General features: G+C 31.2%; 1 protein-coding gene across 6 annotated transcripts in view; it reads left to right on the top strand.

Annotated features, from left to right (window-relative positions):
• The window catches only part of LOC109608805 (IQ motif and SEC7 domain-containing protein 1), a 63571-nt gene extending 44130 nt beyond the window's left edge, over nt 1-19441 (top strand). For 3 of the 6 annotated variants that reach the window (XM_020025355.2, XM_020025353.2, XM_049961087.1), the window contains 6 exons: nt 13183-13434; nt 14093-15353; nt 15414-15888; nt 15979-16173; nt 17865-18032; nt 18085-19441. In XM_020025355.2, coding sequence (XP_019880914.1) covers nt 13183-13434; nt 14093-15353; nt 15414-15888; nt 15979-16173; nt 17865-18032; nt 18085-18299 — 2566 coding nt within the window. In that variant the 3' untranslated portion in view covers nt 18300-19441. The remainder of the gene's footprint in view (nt 1-13182; nt 13435-14092; nt 15354-15413; nt 15889-15978; nt 16174-17864; nt 18033-18084) is intronic. The other 3 variants (XM_049961086.1, XM_020025354.2, XM_049961088.1) reach the window with 2 other exon arrangements.
• Nucleotides 19442-19503: the final 62 nt, after the last annotated feature.

Genomic DNA, 19503 nt, shown 5'->3' with positions numbered 1-19503 from the left:
AGAAAGATAAACGAAAGTATAAACACCCTGTATATTAACTTTCATTCAACAAAATAATCAATCTTCTACAAGTAAATCCATGTCAGGAGATAAAAATTCTGGGTTCTTGGAACTGAAGAAAGAATCATACTCATTTTGGACCTCCTCGACAGAATTAAACCGATTATTCTTCTATTCCATCATTTAAACTAGGAAAAAGGTAAACGAAAGTACAAACACCCTGTGTATTAACTTTTATTCAACAAAATAATCAATCTTCTTCAAGCAAATTCGTGCCAGGAGATAAAAATTCTGGGTTCTTGGAACTGAAGAGAGGATCATACTCATTTTGGGCATCCTCTACAGAATTAAACCGTTTATTCTTCTATTCTATCCTTTAAACTAGGAGAAAGAAAAACGAAAGTACCAACACCCTGTATAGTAACTTTTATTCAACAAAATAGTCAATATTCTACAAGTAAATCCATGGCAGGAGATAAAATTCTGGGTTCTTGGAACTGAAGAAAGGATCCTACTCATTTTGAACCTCCTCGACAAAATTAAACCGTTTATTATTTTATTCTATCCTTTAAACTAGGAGAAAGATAAACGAAAGTACAAACACCCTGTATATTAACTTTCATTCAACAAAATAATCAATCTTCTACAAGTAAATCCATGTCAGGAGATAAAAATTCTGGGTTCTTGGAACTGAAGAAAGGATCATACTTATTTTGAACCTCCTCGACAGAATTAAACCGTTTATTTCTTCAATTCTATCATTTAAACTAGGAGAAAGGTAAACAAAAGTACAAACACCCTGCGTGTTAACTTTTATTCAACAAAATAATCAATCTTCTTCAAGCAAATTCGTGCCAGGAGATAAAAATTCTGGGTTCTTGGAACTGAAGAGAGGATCATACTCATTTTGGGCCTGCTCTACAGAATTAAACCGTTTATTCTTCTATTCTATCCTTTAAACTAGGAGAAAGATAAATGAAAGTACCAACACCCTGTATATTAACTTTTATTCAACAAAATAATCAATCTTCTACAAGTAAATCCATGTCAGGAGGTAAAAATTCTGGGTTCTTGGAACTGAAGAAAGAATCATACTCATTTTGAACCTCCTCGACAAAATTAAACCGTTTAATATTTTATTCTATCCTTTAAACTAGGAGAAAGATAAACGAAAGTACAAACACCCTGTATATTAACTTTCATTCAACAAAATAATCAATCTTCTACAAGTAAATCCATGTCAGGAGATAAAAATTCTGGGTTCTTGGAACTGAAGAAAGGATCATACTCATTTTGAACCTCCTCGACAGAATTAAACCGTTTATTTCTTCAATTCTATCATTTAAACTAGGAGAAAGGTAAACAAAAGTACAAACACCCTGCGTGTTAACTTTTATTCAACAAAATAATCAATCTTCTTCAAGCAAATTCGTGCCAGGAGATAAAAATTCTGGGTTCTTGGAACTGAAGAGAGGATCATACTCATTTTGGGCCTCCTCTACAGAATTAAACCGTTTATTCTTCTATTCTATCCTTTAAACTAGGAGAAAGATAAATGAAAGTACCAACACCCTGTATATTAACTTTTATTCAACAAAATAATCAATCTTCTACAAGTAAATCCATGTCAGGAGATAAAAATTCTGGGTTCTTGGAACTGAAGAAAGAATCATACTCATTTTGAACCTCCTCGACAAAATTAAACCGTTTAATATTTTATTCTATCCTTTAAACTAGGAGAAAGATAAACGAAAGTACAAACACCCTGTATATTAACTTTCATTCAACAAAATAATCAATCTTCTACAAGTAAATCCATGTCAGGAGATAAAAATTCTGGGTTCTTGGAACTGAAGAAAGGATCATACTCATTTTGAACCTCCTCGACAGAATTAAACCGTTTATTTCTTCAATTCTATCATTTAAACTAGGAGAAAGGTAAACAAAAGTACAAACACCCTGCGTGTTAACTTTTATTCAACAAAATAATCAATCTTCTTCAAGCAAATTCGTGCCAGGAGATAAAAATTCTGGGTTCTTGGAACTGAAGAGAGGATCATACTCATTTTGGGCCTCCTCTACAGAATTAAACCGTTTATTCTTCTATTCTATCCTTTAAACTAGGAGAAAGATAAATGAAAGTACCAACACCCTGTATATTAACTTTTATTCAACAAAATAATCAATCTTCTACAAGTAAATCCATGTCAGGAGATAAAAATTCTGGGTTCTTGGAACTGAAGAAAGAATCATACTCATTTTGGACCTCCTCGACAGAACTAAACCGTTTATTCTTCTATTCCATCATTTAAACTAGGATAAAGATAAACGAAAGTACAAACACCCTGTGTATTAACTTCTATTCGATAAAATAGTCAATCTACTACAAGTAAATCCATGGCAGGAGTTAAAATTCTGGGTTCTTGGAACTGAAGAAAGAATCATACTCATTTTGAACCTTCTCGACAGAAATAAACCGTTTAATCTTCTACTATATCCTTTAAACTAGTAGAAAGATAAAAGAAAGTACAAACTCCCTGTATATTAACTTTTATTCAACAAAATAATCAATCTTCTACAAATAAATCCATGCGAGGAGATCAAAATCTGGGTTCTTGGAACTGAAGAAAGAATCATACTCATTTTGGACCTCCTCAATAGAATTAAACCGTTTATTCTTCTATTCTATCCTTTAAACTAGAAGAAAGATAAACGAAAGTACAAACACCCACCCTGTATATTAACTTTTATTCAACAAAATAATCAATCTTCTACAAGAACTGAAGAAAGAATCATACTCATTTTGGACCTCCTTTATAGAATTATTATTTTAAAAAATTAGACAATGACAAATATAAATAATAGTCAGATGAAGAAATATGTGAACTAATATATATGGTGGATGAGGTACAACTAAAATTTAATTTAAAAGTATCTAGTATCTCAAACACAAGTGAAGTTATAAAGAATGTAATAAGGTTCAGAATTTAAAAATACAATAATATTTTGCCACGTCCAGTTGAACTAGAAATTGCCTTTGATGTTTCCTTCAGTTCCCATTAAATCAGTTACACGACTCACCCAGTACCAAGACCGAACGAACAAAGAGGTTTTCGTGAATTTCGAGTGTTGCGTTGCACTGTCATTTGGCAAATTCCGTCGTAAAACGACCGCCTCTAATCGACATAAGGATCTCGTGTAGATATATATGGAAACCTTATACATCCTCGATGCGAGAATAATGAAGTGGTCTACCATTTTCGTTGCACGTGGGCCTCAGGTCGACGGTCTCCTCCACCTGTGGCCTTTTCCGTCCCCGTTTCTCCGATATTTTTATTTTCCGAAATCGTTTTTTAATAATATCGAAGGAAGGAAGCTGCGATGTGACTTCCTATATTAACGATGTTAATTCGATGGGCTAATTAATGGTCTGCATCCGCATAATAAGGATTCGAATGCGCGGTGAATGTCGATATTATGTAATTATATGAGAGTTCCAGCTAGTTTCTTGCCATGGATGCTTGTGGTTAAAGAGAGGAACGTAACATAGTTGATTTGAACACATTTCGGTGATAAGTCAAGGTTTTGATGCATTGTGTGTTTTCCTTGGTTTGGACTGCTTCCTTCATTTGAGACGAGATAAAATCATTAATTTATGGGAATTAAAACCTGTTTTTTGCATTGAATGTTTGATTATGTATGAGGAGAGAGAAGTACAGTTGATTAAAATAATTTTTGTAAACAAGTCGAGTCTTCGCTGTGTTTACTTGATGCAATCACCTTGGAGAAAGTGTTACTAACTTGTTAAACCATATTTGATTTTATTTATATCTTTTCTTATTAATTTATGATAATTAAAAGTAGATTTTTGCACTGAATGGTTTCTTAAAAAGTGAAAAACACAATTTATTGAAATAGATTCTATAGACAAGTCAAATTTTTGATGTATTATATATTTTCTTTTCTATTTATTTGTTCCAAATGTCTTAGAAAAGACATTACTCAATAGTTAAACAATATTTCATTTAATTTAAATATTCTCTTTATGTCTGAACCTTATTTCTTTTTTGTTTTTAGCATTTGTGTAAAATTATTAATATTCTTCTAATAAAATTGTTTGGAACAACTTTTTCAATTAGTTTATTTCATTTCTTCAAAATGAAATATTCTTATTAATTTACGAGGATTAATATTAGATTTTTGCATTGAATTTCAGCTTAAAAAGTAAAAAACTAAGTTTCTAGGAATAGATTCTATAGACAAGTCAAATATTTGATAGATTATATATTTTCCTTCCAATTTGTTTGTTCCAAATGTCTTAGAAAAGACATTACTCAATAGTTAAACAATATTTCATTTAATTTAATTATTCTCTTTATGTCTGAACCTTATTTCTGTTTTGTTTTTAGCATTTGTGTAAAATTATTAATATTCTTCTAATAAAATTGTTTGGAACAATTTCTTCGATTAGTTTATTTCATTTGTTCAAAATGAGATATTCTTATTAATTTATGAGAATTAAAATTAGATTTTTACAACGAATTTCAGCTTTAAAAGTGAAAAAAAAAATTTCTAGGAATAGATTTTATAGACAAGTCAAATCTTTGATAGATTATATATTTTCCTTTCAATTTGTTTGTTCCAAATGTCTTAGAAAAGACATTACTCAATAGTTAAACAATATTTCATTTAATTTAAATATTCTCTTTATGTCTGAACCTTATTTCTTTTTTGTTTTTAGCATTTGTGTAAAATTATTAATATTCTTCTAATAAAATTGTTTGGAACAACTTTTTCAATTAGTTTATTTAATTTGTTCAAAATGAGATATTCTTATTAATTTACAAGAATTAAAATTAGATTTTTACAATGAATTTCAGCTTAAAAAGTGAAAACCAAAATTTCTAGGAATAGATTTTATAGACAAGTCAAATCTTTGATAGATTGTATATTTTCCTTTCTATTTATTTGTTCCAAATGTCTTAGAGAAGACATTACTCAATATTTAAACATTTCATTTAATTTAAATTTTCTCTTTATGTCTGAACCTTATTTCTTTTTTGTTTTTAGCATTTGTGTAAAATTATTAATATTCTTCTAATAAAATTGTTTGGAACAACTTTTTCAATTAGTTTATTTCATTTCCTCAAAATGAGATATTCTTATTAATTTACGAGGATTAATATTAGATTTTGGCGTTGAATTTCAGCTTAAAAAGTAAAAAACTAAGTTTCTAGGAATAGATTCTATAGTCAAGTCAAATATTTGATAGATTATAAATTTTCCTTCCAATTTGTTTGTTTCAAATGTCTTAGAGAAGACATTACTCAATAGTTAAACAATATTTCATTTAATTTAATTATTCTCTTTATGCCTGAACCTTATTTCTTTTTTGTTTTTAGTATTTGTGTAAAATTATTAATATTCTTCTAATAAAATTGTTTGGAACAACTTCTTCGATTTATATTTATTAATTTACGAGAATTAAAATTAGATTGAAATTCTGCTTAAAAAGTAAGAAACTAAATTAATTGTAATAGTCAAATCTTTGATGAATTATTATATATTTTCCTTTCTTTTTTATTTGTTACAGTCTTGGAGAAAGTATTACTAAATATGTTTAATATTTTTAATTCTTACTTTTTAAATTTGAACTGAAACATTTGTGTAATATCATTAAAATTCTGCTTATAAATTTTTTTTTGAATTGCTTCCTTAATTATAAGATTATTACATTTATTTGATGTTAGATAAAATTATACAACTTTTTCTTAGTCCACTTTCTTAAAGTATACAATTTTCTTTAAAAGCCTTCTTTAATTACATTATTGCATTTATGAGTAATGACTTGTACCGACTGTTCTGTCTTCACAACGTCTGACGAATGAGGAAATTTTCACCAGAACATCATAAACTTTCCCATATTAGATCTTGTGCCGTCATAACGAACGATTCCCCGTCCGTGATTGATTGAACACACCACAAATCGGTCCGGCATCGCGAGTGGTATAAACAAGTAGCCCCGAAAACACGTGAAGAAGCAAAAGGAGCAAAAGACGCACGACGAAAGGGCGTCGGAGGAGGGGGGGATGGAGTACGGTTTCGAGCCGGAAAACGGCAGGTGGTTGGCAATCACATGTGCTTCGTGTGGTACCTCAAGTCTGATGCGGCAGATGTTTTTTCCAGGCCAGTTCGGATGTTTTGAATTCACCCTCTATCTTCCCCGCCACACTTTTTCTTTTTAAACCGTACTTTCGGACTGTAATTTCAGTTTCAACCTTTCTTAAGTTCGATCGGGCTACGTGTCAGTGACGTAGGTGACGACAGAGACGTGAATCGTTTTTTGGCATTTTACAATTTTCGACTGGCAATGAGCTAATAACGCACATCGTTTATTGTTTGCGTAACATCAATTATGACTAATTACGGGATTATGTAAAAACTTGTCTGTATGGAGTTTTTATGTGTGCTTAAAATGTGTTAATGACATTTAAAATTTATTCTAATGGCTTTACTCAAAAGTCAATATCCTGCTACTCAAGTTGCCCCATAATGCAATTAAAAGTAAAACGATACTGTCTGTCGCAGGATTAGTTTGAGACGATTTATTGCAGAAGCTATCAAAGGATTATTTATTTCCATTATTATAAATCCTTTTGAGAGACAGTAAATATTTTATTAATAGCAAAAAATGTTATATATAATTTCAGTTTTAGTTGTCAATTATTAATTGAATATTATAATGTAATGTGTAGAAAAAATTGAACGTAAACAGTTACTTTTTCTTTGTTAATTATTAATTTAATTATAATACAATAATTTTCGTACAAAATTCAGTTTCTTCTGTCAACTGCTAATTTAATTATTACTTTGATAATTGCTTCAAATTAAATTATTTGAACATTACCTAAAAATATACTGATGGATTATTTTTTGTGTACAAGAAATGAAATAATTTTCGTCAAAACAGTTAATTTTTCTTTGTCAATTACTAATTTAATTGTTTCTTTGATAATTGCTCAAATTAAATTAATTGAAGATTGTCTAAAACTATACTGATCAATTTCTTCTTTGGACACAAGAAATACAATAATTTTGGTATAAAATTCAGTTCCTCCTGTCAACTACTAATTTAATTATTACTTTGATAATTGCTTCAAATTAAATTACTTGAAACATTATATAAAAATACACTGATGGATTATTTTTTGTGTACAAGAAATGAAATAATTTTCGTCAAAACAGTTAATTTTTCTTTGTCAATTACTAATTTAATTGTTTCTTTGATAATTGCTCAAATTAAATTAATTGAACATTGTCTAAAACTGTACTGATCAATTACTTCTTTGGGCACAAGAAATTCAATAATTTTCGTATAAAATTCAGTTCCTCCTGTCAACTACTTATTTAATTATTACTTTGATAATTGCTTCAAATTAAATTACTTGAACATTTCATAAAAATGGACTGATGGATTATTTTTGGTGCACAAGAAATGAAATAATTTTCGTATAAACAGTTAATTTTTCTGTGTCAATTACTAATTTAATTGTTGCTTTGATAATTGCCCAAATTAAATTAATTTAACATTATCTAAAACTGTACTGATCAATTATTCTTTGGGCACAAGAAATTCAATAATTTTTGTATAAAATTCAGTTCCTCCGGTCAACTACTTATTTAATTATTACTTTGATAATTGCTTCAAATTAAATTACTTGAAACATTATATAAAAATACACTGATGGATTATTTTTTGTGTACAAGAAATGAAATAATTTTCGTCAAAACAGTTAATTTTTCTTTGTCAATTACTAATTTAATTGTTTCTTTGATAATTGCTCAAATTAAATTAATTGAACATTGTCTAAAACTGTACTGATCAATTACTTCTTTGGGCACAAGAAATTCAATAATTTTCGTATAAAATTCAGTTTTTCCTGTCAAATACTAATTTAATTATTACTTTGATAATTGTTCCAAATTTAACATTATATAAAAATACACTGATGGATTATTTTTGTTGTACAAGAAATGAAATAATTTTCCTACAAACAGTTAATTTTTTTGTTAATTACTAATTTAATTGTAGCTGTGATAATTGCTGGTTAAATTAAATTATTTACAAGGAACAAACTAATTATTTTTTTGAATATAAATTGATAGTATTAATTCAGTCATTTATTGGAAAATACTTATCAATATTATAAAAAGATAGGGTACTGTTATCTGCAGGATTATCTGGGTCAATTGAATGCAGCAGAATAGTAGTAATATTATAAACATGTGAGAACCAATTGTTTTCCGTAGTTTATCTTTAATCTATTAATCGTAGATAATTAGACACATAAACAGTATTGACGTTTCAAGCATGCACCGATTAGTAATCATTACCTATTGTACAAACAGGAAAACTAACCGATATATGGATATTATAATTCAAAACTAATTTTCAGCTTAAAGCAATAGCTTCCCATTTAATTTACATCAGAGTGTATTGTTGGAAACAATAATTCGAATGCATTTGCACATTGGAACGAGATATTCCCCATTTAAAGCGATAAACCGAGTAAATTAATATAAACGATCAATTAACTCTTCTTATCGTTTTTATTGAATTGAAGACGCCTTTCATTTCGAGCCGTTTTGTGTTGATAAGCACTTGGGGGAAATGGGTTACAATTTACACACTTTGTGTGTATCCATTTCAAGTTTATTTATATTTACTTGGCGGATACGAGGAAGTTAATGTTCCACGATTTGTTGTTTCCCAATAAATTACGTTGTCGAAATGTGCCCGGCAGATTTTGCAAACGGACAGAATTCCTCAAAATAAACACGCTTTCGTAAAACACTTTTATGTAATCGTGTGTCGGCACGAAAATAAATTAACGCCTACCATTTATTATCGTCATTGCGGCCAAGAAGAATGGAACGTCGACCCAATTGATAATTTGTACTGTACAATTTCAACCCTGAATTTTAAGTTAATGGTTTTATGTCGTCGTACATGGCGAAAAAAAGTAGTTTAAGCGATACGTGACGGTCATGCATAAATGTATTAGTAATATTCGGACCGTCGATTATAAATTAACGATTAAATTAAATTAACGTGTGGCATTTTCGATGGACCAGTTCACCGCCACCAGATAATGTACCGGCCCAATGTAATCCCCGCACAGATTGCAGACTGCGTCCCTGTGCTCACAATGAGGTGGAGCAAAAAAAAACCTACTAAATAAAGAAAAGAAAACACCTGAAAATTTCGTGCAACAGGCTCATATACGAAATGCCCTGTCAATTTCGGAACAGCTGCTGCCTTATTTATGGTCTTATCTCTGTTCGGTGTTCCTTGTTTATACCTGTGATTTGGAATACCATTTTACGATCTCCAGTTTTGTTGTGGGTCCGTCAGTTCGCCATCTGCTACCTTAAGGGTAACTCGAGAAAAAAAGTATCGGAGCAGTCAGTCGACCACCGTCGTCAGGGTGTATTATTTTGTTATTGTGATTGTGATTTTATGAAGGTGCTAATAAATAAATAAAATATGATTATATGCATATCCGGATTCGTGGTGGGGAACAAGTGAGTTGGTTTTATTGGTTTTTAATATTAATTATGGATTTAATTAAGTGTTTTTAATTATGTGGACAGTGTGGTGTTTTCACTTGTCATCTTTGTCCAATTTATTCTATGGTATTAATGCAACAATATTTTAGTGTATCAAATCAAATCATTGATATTTTCAATAAAATTTCTTCATATTATATTTATTTTTTTCATAATTTATTTATGTGAATTTTAATAAAAATTATATATTTTTATTTTAACTAAATTTGAAAATTAATTGTTTAAAAAATAATTAAAAAGCATTACTTTATTCTAAAATATTTTTACATATTTTTAATATTTTTTTTTTTATATTTGTGGCCATATTATGTGACTAACTGATTATTTTTGAGCTCATATTAATTATTCTCTTGACAACTACTTACTTAATTACAGCTTAGATAAATGCTTCAAATAGAAATATTTGTACATAATATAAAAATATTCAAATTAATTATATTTTGTACACAACAAATATAATAAATAATAATTATAAGAAATAATTAATTTTTCTTTGTCAATTACTAATTTACTTGTTACTTTGATATTTGTTTCAAATTAAATTAAACCATACTGATCAATTATTTCTTTGGGCACAAGAAATACAATAATTTTCGAATAATATTTAGTTTCACCTGTTAACTACTAATTTAATTTTTACTTTGATGATTGATCCAAATTAAATTATTTGAACATTACATAAAAATATGCTAATGGTTTATTTTTTGTGTACAAGAAATGACATAATTTTAGTAAAAACAATTAATTTTTCTTTGTCGATAACTAATTTAATTGTTTCTTTGATAATTACTCAAATTTAATTAATTGAATATTATCTAAAACTATGCTGATCAATTACTTCTTAGGGCACAAGAAGTACAATAATTCTTGTATAAAATGTTGTTTCTTCTGTCAACTACTAATTTAATTATTAATTTGATAATTGCTTCAAATTAAATTATTTAAACAATATATAAAAATATATTGATGGATTATTGTTTTTGCACAAGAAATGAAATAAACAGTTCATTTTTCTGTCACTTATTAATTTAATTGTAGCTTTGATAATTGCTTCAAATTATATTAATTGAACATTATCTAAAACTATACTGATCAATTATTCCTTTGGTCACAAAAAATGCAATAATTTTCGTATAAAATTCAGTTTCTCCTGTCAACTACTAATTTAATTATTACTTTGATAATTGCTTCAAATTAAATTACTTGAAACATTATATAAAAATATACTGATGGATTATTTTTAGTGTACAAGAAATGAAATAATTTTTGTATAAACAGTTAATTTTCTCTTTGTCAATTCCTAATTTAATTGTTGCTTTGATAATTGCTCAAATTAAATTAATTGAACATTATCTGAAACTATACTGATCAATTACTTCTTTGGGCACAAGAAATACAATAATTTTCGTATAAAATTCAGTTTCTCCTGTCAACTACTAATTTAATTATTACTTTGATAATTGCTTCAAATTAAAATACTTGAACATTATATAAAAATACACTGATGGATTCTTTTTTGTGCACAAGAAATGAAATAATTTTTGTATAAACAGTTAATTTTTCTTTGTCAATTCCTAATTTAATTGTTGCTTTGATAATTGCTCAAATTAAATTAATTGAACATTACCTAAAACTATACCGATCAATTACTTCTTTGGGCACAAGAAATACAATAATTTTCATATAAAATTCAGTTTCTCCTGTCAACTACTAATTTAATTATTACTTTGATAATTGCTTCAAATTAAATTACTTGAACATTATATAAAAATACACTGATGGATTATTTTTTGTGTACAAGAAATGAAATAATTTTCGTAAAAACAGTTAATTTTTCTTTGCCAATTACTAATTTAATTGTTGCTTTGATAATTGCTCAAATTAAATTAATTGAACATTATCTGAAACTATACTGATCAATTACTTCTTTGGGCACAAGAAATACAATAATTTTTGTATAAAACCCAGTTTCTCCTGTCAACTACTAATTTAATTATTACTTTGATAATTGCTTCAAATTAAATTACTTGAAACATTATATAAAAATACACTGATGGTTTATTTTTTGTGTACAAGAAATGAAATAATTTTCGTATAAGCAGTTAATTTTTTTGTGTCAATTATTAATTTAATTGTAGCTTTAATAATTGCTTCAAATTAAATTAATTGAACATTATCTAAAACTATACAGATCAATTACTAATTTAATTATTACCTTGATAATTGCTTCAAATTAAATTACTTGAACATTATATAAAAAGACACTGATGGATTATTTTTTGCGTACAAGAAAAGAAATAATTTTTGTATAAACAGTTAATTTTTCATTTTTTGTCAATTACTAATTTAATTGTAGCTTTGATCATTGCTTCAAATTAAATTAATTGGACATTACCTAAAACTATACTGATGACTTCTTTGGCCACAAAAAATATAATAATTTTCTTATAAATTTCTCTTATTAAATACTGATTTAATAATTGCTTCAAAAAAAAATTGAATATAAAGTAGAAATATAGTTCTTTAGGCACAGGAAATATAATAATTTTCTTATAAAATAATTCAGTTTCTCTTGTCAATTACTGGTTTAATTATGGCTTTGATAATTGCTTAAAATAAAATTATTTCAACATTATCCAAAAATATGATATTTTTATTATATAGATAAGCTTGCAATTAATAATAAGTTTAATTATTCACGAAAAACAAATTAATTAAACTTTCGTCTGTATTAATTAGTCTATAACAGTTATTTAATTAGATTTTACCAGTAGAAAACACATTGAACTAAAATAGAAAATCTGCACATTAAACAGCGTATGATTGTTTATTTTAATTTGTTGTTATAATGTGTTCCACTGGAAATTCACCATACTACATAAGCTTTTCCAGACGTTTTACGTACACAAATAAAAACGAATACTATTTTTTATATACGCCTTTAATAACACAATAACAAAAAGCGGTACTACACATTTTAAACATGGCAAATTCGATGGCGTCTTAAAATGGTAATGAAAATCAACGGACCGTCAAAATCGTATTGAATTTGTGTGTCAGCCGAGTACGAACTGAAAAGAAACTGGGTCCTATACAGGTACACAATAGTTTCAATAATCTACCTTTCGAAGTTTCCGAGGTTTTTCAATGGCCAGATGGCCCCGATTTACAATTAAAACGGTCCCATTGCTGGTGCCGTCGCATTTTCTGTATTTCTGTTGTGTGCCTGTGATTTTTGATCCAGGGGCGTTTGTTTATCGCAAGGTCAGGTGTAAAAAACAGATTTGTTGCATGCGAGATTTTCATACTGATTACTGAGTAGATTACAAGGGGGAGTAATCTGGTGTTCATTTCCTTATCACCTTAAAAAAAACTGGATTGATATCCGGTTACAAAGTCGTTATCACGTGCATATTGTCTGTCAAAAGTATATAGTACCGCATCTGCAAGAAAATTCGTCTACGACAGCAATATGCTAGTCAGTACCTTGTAATGATGTCAGTCATACACCTCGATGTGGCTCGTGTTGTTATCGAAGTTGTTTTGTTGCAGTTTCCCACCGAAAATGGAGCGGTCCCAGATTGTGAATTCGATGGGATCGACGGACCACATACAGGAGCAGACTTACATCCAGGCACCTAACTTCGTGCAGGCCCAAAATTACAGTACGCCGGCCCCGAGTCCCATCTACTGCCGACCGTCGCCCAACAATTCCGGCTACGTATCCGTATCCGCTCCGCCGCTGCACAAGAAGGGCTCGCTGAGGAACGGGGACATACTCAAGAGATCCAGAGTACAAACGACGTAAGGAACCACCTCGTGTTTTTTCAAATATTGAGTTAGTTAGATGAAAACACGATAAATATGTTTATCGATTACGTTTAAACATGAATCATATCTAAAAAATTGATAATATTATTTGGATATATTGATTCAGCTTAGAAGACTGATTGACGCATCAGTACCGTTATAGCGCACGTGTATCAGTGACACAGAAAATAGAATTCATCCAGTGGATCAATTTTAAATAAATTTAGAGTGTAAACTCCTCCATTTGAAGACTAAAAGTGATTAGATTTTGAATGTGATTTATTGAAGAGTTTTTGTGATACCTGATATTTTTTTCATTCCTTCAATATTCGTTAGAGGTAATTTAACAGCTCAGTTACTTTGGAGTGTTTCCAAAATTTCTATGTGAATTTTTTGTCATGACCAGCAATGTCTCCAGACTTATTACCAATTGAACACGTATTGGTTTCTTAAGCAGGAACTTGAAATTCAACCCTACCTTAATAAATTTTGGGGATGTTAAGCGTTAAATAGAGGTAGCATAAAATGTGGTACCCCATCATCATTATCAGTCAAAGAATCAATAAAATCTGACCACTGGTTCTATGTGTTCTGTTTTGTAGGTCACTGAGTATATTATTACAAGCAATTTTAATAGTAAATCTTCTTCAAGCAGGTACGAATTATCACAAGACATCCTGGACAAGCAAATCGAAGTGCTGGAACGGAAGTATGGAGGCGTCAGGGCGAGGGATGCGGCCCTCACCATCCAGAGGGCGTTCAGGCGGTACACGCTGCTCAAGAAGTTCGCAGCCATAACAGCGATGGCCAAGGCGGAGAAACGCATCAGCCGCCGAATCCCGGCAGCTAACGAGGAGTGCAAGGGCCCCATCGAACAGGATCAGCAGTGCTCCGGCGAGTACATGAGGAACTTCGAGGGCCACGACTGCCGGGCCCTGCCGGTACGTTCGATGTCCCTACGCGAACGGAGGAACATCGACACGATGCCGATGCCCCGCAGCCAGTCCGGCACTCCGACCATCTGCTGGGAGAACTACTCGTCCTCCTCCTCCCTGCAGCACTACTACTCAGCTCCCGATAACAAGTCCGATTCGATCAACACCCAAATCACAGCTAGTCCGAGCTCGTGCAGCACGCCAACCACCTCGTCAAATGGATACATGAGGTCAAGAAATAGCATAAGTAGTCGTAAAGTTCCACCCGAAGTACCAAAGAGGACCTCCAGTATTTCATCCAGATCGATCGAACAACGCCACCAAAAGTCGAACGGGCTCAGCAGGAACAACGAGAACGGTTCCTTGTCCAGCGTTCAGAGTTCAGGCAGCGACAGCAGCATCTCCACCGACAGAATACAGGAGTTCTCCGGCTCGCCGGTGTGGAAAAGGAAGGGCAACAACTTGTCCGAGTACGCGGAACCCAGTCTGGAGGCCAGCCTGGGCAATATATCCAACACCAGCTCATCCACGTACACGTTAGAGCGGCCGCCCGACCAACAGGCGCCCACCAGCTACAAAATCTCCGAGACGATTAGGAAAAGACAGTACCGCGTCGGCTTGAACCTGTTCAACAAGAAGCCGGAGAAGGGAATCGCGTATCTGATCCGCAGAGGGTTCTTGGAGAACTCGCCCCAGGGCGTCGCCAGGTTCTTGATCTCCAGGAAGGGCTTGAGCAAGCAGATGATCGGGGAATATCTGGGCAACCTCCAGAATCCGTTTTGCATGGCTGTGTTAGAGTGCTTCGCCGCCGAGCTGGACTTGTCCGGCATGCAGGTCGACGTCGCCCTCAGGAAGTTCCAACAACACTTCCGCATGCCGGGAGAGGCTCAAAAGATCGAACGGCTCATGGAGGTGTTCTCGCAACGGTACTGCCAGTGCAACGTCGACATCGTGGCCAGGCTTCGATCCCCGGATACGGTAAGTCCTGCACCACGTCCACAATCGTTGAAACTAATTAACGTTAATGGTTTTTTGCAGGTGTTCGTGTTGGCTTTTGCCATAATAATGCTGAACACCGATTTGCACACTCCGAACATCAAGCCGGAGAGGAGGATGAGATTGGACGACTTCATTAAGAATTTAAGAGGAATTGATGATTGTCACGACATTGACAGTGATATGTTGACTGGAATTTACGATAGAGTTAAGGCAAATGAATTCAAACCCGGCTCGGATCACGTCACGCAGGTGATGAAGGTGCAAGCCACGATCGTCGGCAAGAAGCCCAACATGGCTCTGCCGCACAGGAGATTGGTCTGCTACTGCAGGCTGTACGAGATTCCCGACATACACAAGAAGGAACGGCCCGGCGTACACCAAAGAGAAGTTTTCTTGTTTAACGATCTGCTTGTTATCACTAAAATACTCAGCAAAAAGAAGTCTTCAGTTACGTATTCCTTTAGAAATAGTTATCCACTGTGCGGGATGGTGGTCACCCTGTTTGAAGCTGCACGTAAGTACCTCACTTGTACTTTGCCCCAATATATTTACTTACTTAAGGGCTCTACGTGGATGGATCTTTAATTGCCTTTTTCTTTTTTAGACTACCAATACGGCATACAACTTAGTCAACGCGTAGATCAAAAAGTTCTAGTTACATTTAATGCCAGAAACGAACACGACAGGTGCAAGTTCGCCGAAGATTTGAAGGAGGCCGTCAGTGAAATGGACGAAATGGAGAATTTGAGAATCGAAGCCGAATTGGAAAGGCAGAAGTCGAACAGAGGGAACAGAACAGGTAAGCCAAAACTCTGGTTGCTGTATCCTGTAATAGAAATTCCTGAAAGCGTATTTTAAATTTGCTTTTTAAATATTAAATATTTGAGTATTGTCATATCTTATTTTTTCTATATATTCATGTCTTGCTTACGTGTTTTAAACTTTGCCATATCGTGTTTGTTATTTATTAATGTCTCCTTTTATTTCAATCTTTGCTCAATTTAGCTTATTTTAATTTATTATGTATATTATTTAATGTTTTTAGCCAGATAATGAAGTTTGTTTTAGCAAAATTCTTTAGAAATTCACGAATACTATTTTTTTTAAGTTAAATTTTGATAATTTCTCATTATTTTTTACTCTGGTGACCTTTCTGTGATATTTGTTGTTTTTTATACTTCTATTAATTTATCATAAATGTATTTATATATTTTCAATAAAATATCATTTGTAAATAATTAATTTTTATTTTTTTGTTCTGTATTTGTTCATTCCTTATTAAATTATTCATATTCACTTAAAAAAAATGGAATATATGGAATTTAAAAATCCCTAATTTAAGATATTTTTATATAACTTTTTTTTTAAAAATAAAATGGCAATATTCCTTTTTTCATTTATTATATTTGTTTACTGTTAAATTGTGTTTATGTTGTTTTAAAAATCATTTATAAATTTATTTTTATTATTTATTTGTTTATTACTTATTTAAAAGGCAAATTATGTTATTTTATTTAAAGGAATATGTTCAAAAATTTATTGACTTAAATTTAATTAAAGAAATATAAATAAAAAGTACAATTGTGGCCATAATTATAGCAATTTATTAAAATATATTAAAGGTATAAGTATACTAATTGCATCGAGTTCGAAAAACTTGAAAGAAAATTGATAACTGGATAATTCGAATGTCAAAAAACAATATAATCTTATCATCAACTGAGATTGGATCCAATTTGGAGCAAATAGGACTTGCTGAAATTAGTTCAAGGACTGTGAGAATATGGTTAGTGGATGGGGATTCGTTTGACCCCAAACCAACAAGAAAAAATCCTTCAATTCTCGTCTGAAGTAGGTCCCCTTAGACTAATTTATGTACAGGGATATATTAAATAACAATTTGCTTCCATATATTGAATAAATAAATGTGTTTCAACATGAAAACTATCCCAAACAAATCCAACATTGTGACGGACTGGTTAAAAGATCAAAACATCGATGTTTTGTCTTGCCCATCCAGACATCAACCCTATAAAAAACATGGGGGTCACGTTTATAACCAAATTCGACATAAACATTTTACAAATTTAAATTAACTCATCACAGCAAATCAATAAGCTTGAAGGAACAGTCTATGCCACGGAAAATGGGCCAAAATTATAAAACAAAAAGGATATTATACAAAGTGTTAATGTTAAATTAAATAACACAGATTTAATCATTAATTTCAAAATTCAAGTTGCTATATTTATGTTCAGCTCAATTCAGAAAAATATATGTAACATTTTAAAGTATAAGAATATGGTAGTATAAAACAACAATAGTATATTATTATAACAGTTGACATTAAATAAAAGAGTTATGTGTGAAATATTTAACATTTTAAAAGGTTGCTATAATAATGACCACTATATTAATTTCTTAAATTCTGTTAGTATAATATTTGTGTATAAAAAAGTATTTGTTACTGATTGACAATTTTTGTTACAGGAACAGAGAATCGTGACAGCGGCGTGGCCGACGTGGAGGTCTGCCCCTGCCAATGTCCGTACTCTCAGAATCCGGCCATCAGCGCAAACAATGTATGCGTTGAAGAAGTGCCGCACGACATAAAGCGATCCGCACTAAGCAACTCATTGTTGGACATCCACGAACAATGTAAGTGTAATGAATGCGGCGAGCTTTTCACTGTAGATTCACGACAATGTAGTTGCAGGAGAAAAAGCACAACGTCGAGGTAGTGTGGGATCCTTGGATAGTGGTATGTCTGTATCATTCCAATCTACATCGGCTAGCACCTGCTCTAGGTCTGACAAATTAGCAAACAAGGTCAAACCTGGGCTTCATAATCACCAAGGCTTTTTGGGGGGTTTATTCAATAAAAAACAACAAAGCAATACTACCGTTAAGTCCACTGAGGTGTAAATAATGGACACTTTTCGTCCACAATATATATAATCCGTTGTTTTAAAAACAAATTTTAACTTTGTGCATGTCCAAAAAAAAAAAATAACCGCTAATTTTATAAAATTCTCGTACTATTTGCAAGTTATTATTATAAAAAAAAGACTTTGATTTCTAGTCTTTTGTTGTACTATCTTCAGTCGGGTGTAATGAATTTACGTTCACTCGAGATGGATTCGGTCTGCGTAGGTTCTACTGTAACCTACTGTTAGATGTGGCTAAATTTTATGTAAATAAAACGTTGGCAAAAAATTCAAGTCTTATTTTTGTATGGATAATGTCGTTTTTGCTGTACATATCATTTCTTGCGATTTAATTAATACTCTTGGCTGAAGTTACGATTGGGTATAAAATAATTGGACAATTAAGACAATATCTAGGATTAAAATTTCTTCAAAAAGCACTATTCATAATTTATATTGTAAGTCACTTAATTTATAAATATATAACGTAGGCATTGTATGATACTGATGCAATCAGTTCATTAAATTTATAAATGGACACTGGTAACTAATGAATAGTATGTGTCGTTTATAAAGTTAGCAAATAACCAAATACATTTTCACCATTTATAAGTGTTACCAAATATAATAACTATGGCTGTCTTAATTTTTTCGCCCACTGTGTACACTTAATATTTTTAATTTCATATGTAAAAGGCAAAATTAATGTCCCAGGTGTGGTTTAAGGTGTGTGATTAAAAAAGAATCAACGTAAATTTAATTAATAAGTGAGAATCGAATCAAAAATGTGTTGCATTTATCACAGGCATTCCGTTTTAAGTGTTTTTGTTTTTTATTTAACTGGTAGCTAGGTTGATTCTATACAAATTGACTGTATTAGAGTTTGCAGCTGTTCAAGTACATTAATTTTGCCTTTGTTTCTAGCTCTCTTAATGTTAAGGCAGCAACTCTGTAGTTGTATGTTTCCAAATTCTACACGTGTATATAAATTTTATCGTCACTAATGTTTTAAATTTTAAGAGAGCAACATGTTCTAGTCCAGTGTAAATATGTTAGAAATCTCATACTACTGATATTAATTTAATTTACTGAAACGTATTAAGTGTTTTTTTTAATAACTAATAAACAGTCGAATCTGAACGAATTGTCTTTTATTTATCCTTCCCTGATTCCCCTTTATTGTATTATGAATACTGAATTAT

The sequence above is a fragment of the Aethina tumida genome, chromosome 1 (genome assembly GCF_024364675.1).
Source record: "Aethina tumida isolate Nest 87 chromosome 1, icAetTumi1.1, whole genome shotgun sequence".
Classification (NCBI taxonomy): Eukaryota; Metazoa; Arthropoda; class Insecta; order Coleoptera; family Nitidulidae; genus Aethina; species Aethina tumida.
The sequence above is the reverse complement of the archived record's forward strand: the minus strand, read 5'-3'. Positions and strand labels throughout refer to the sequence as shown.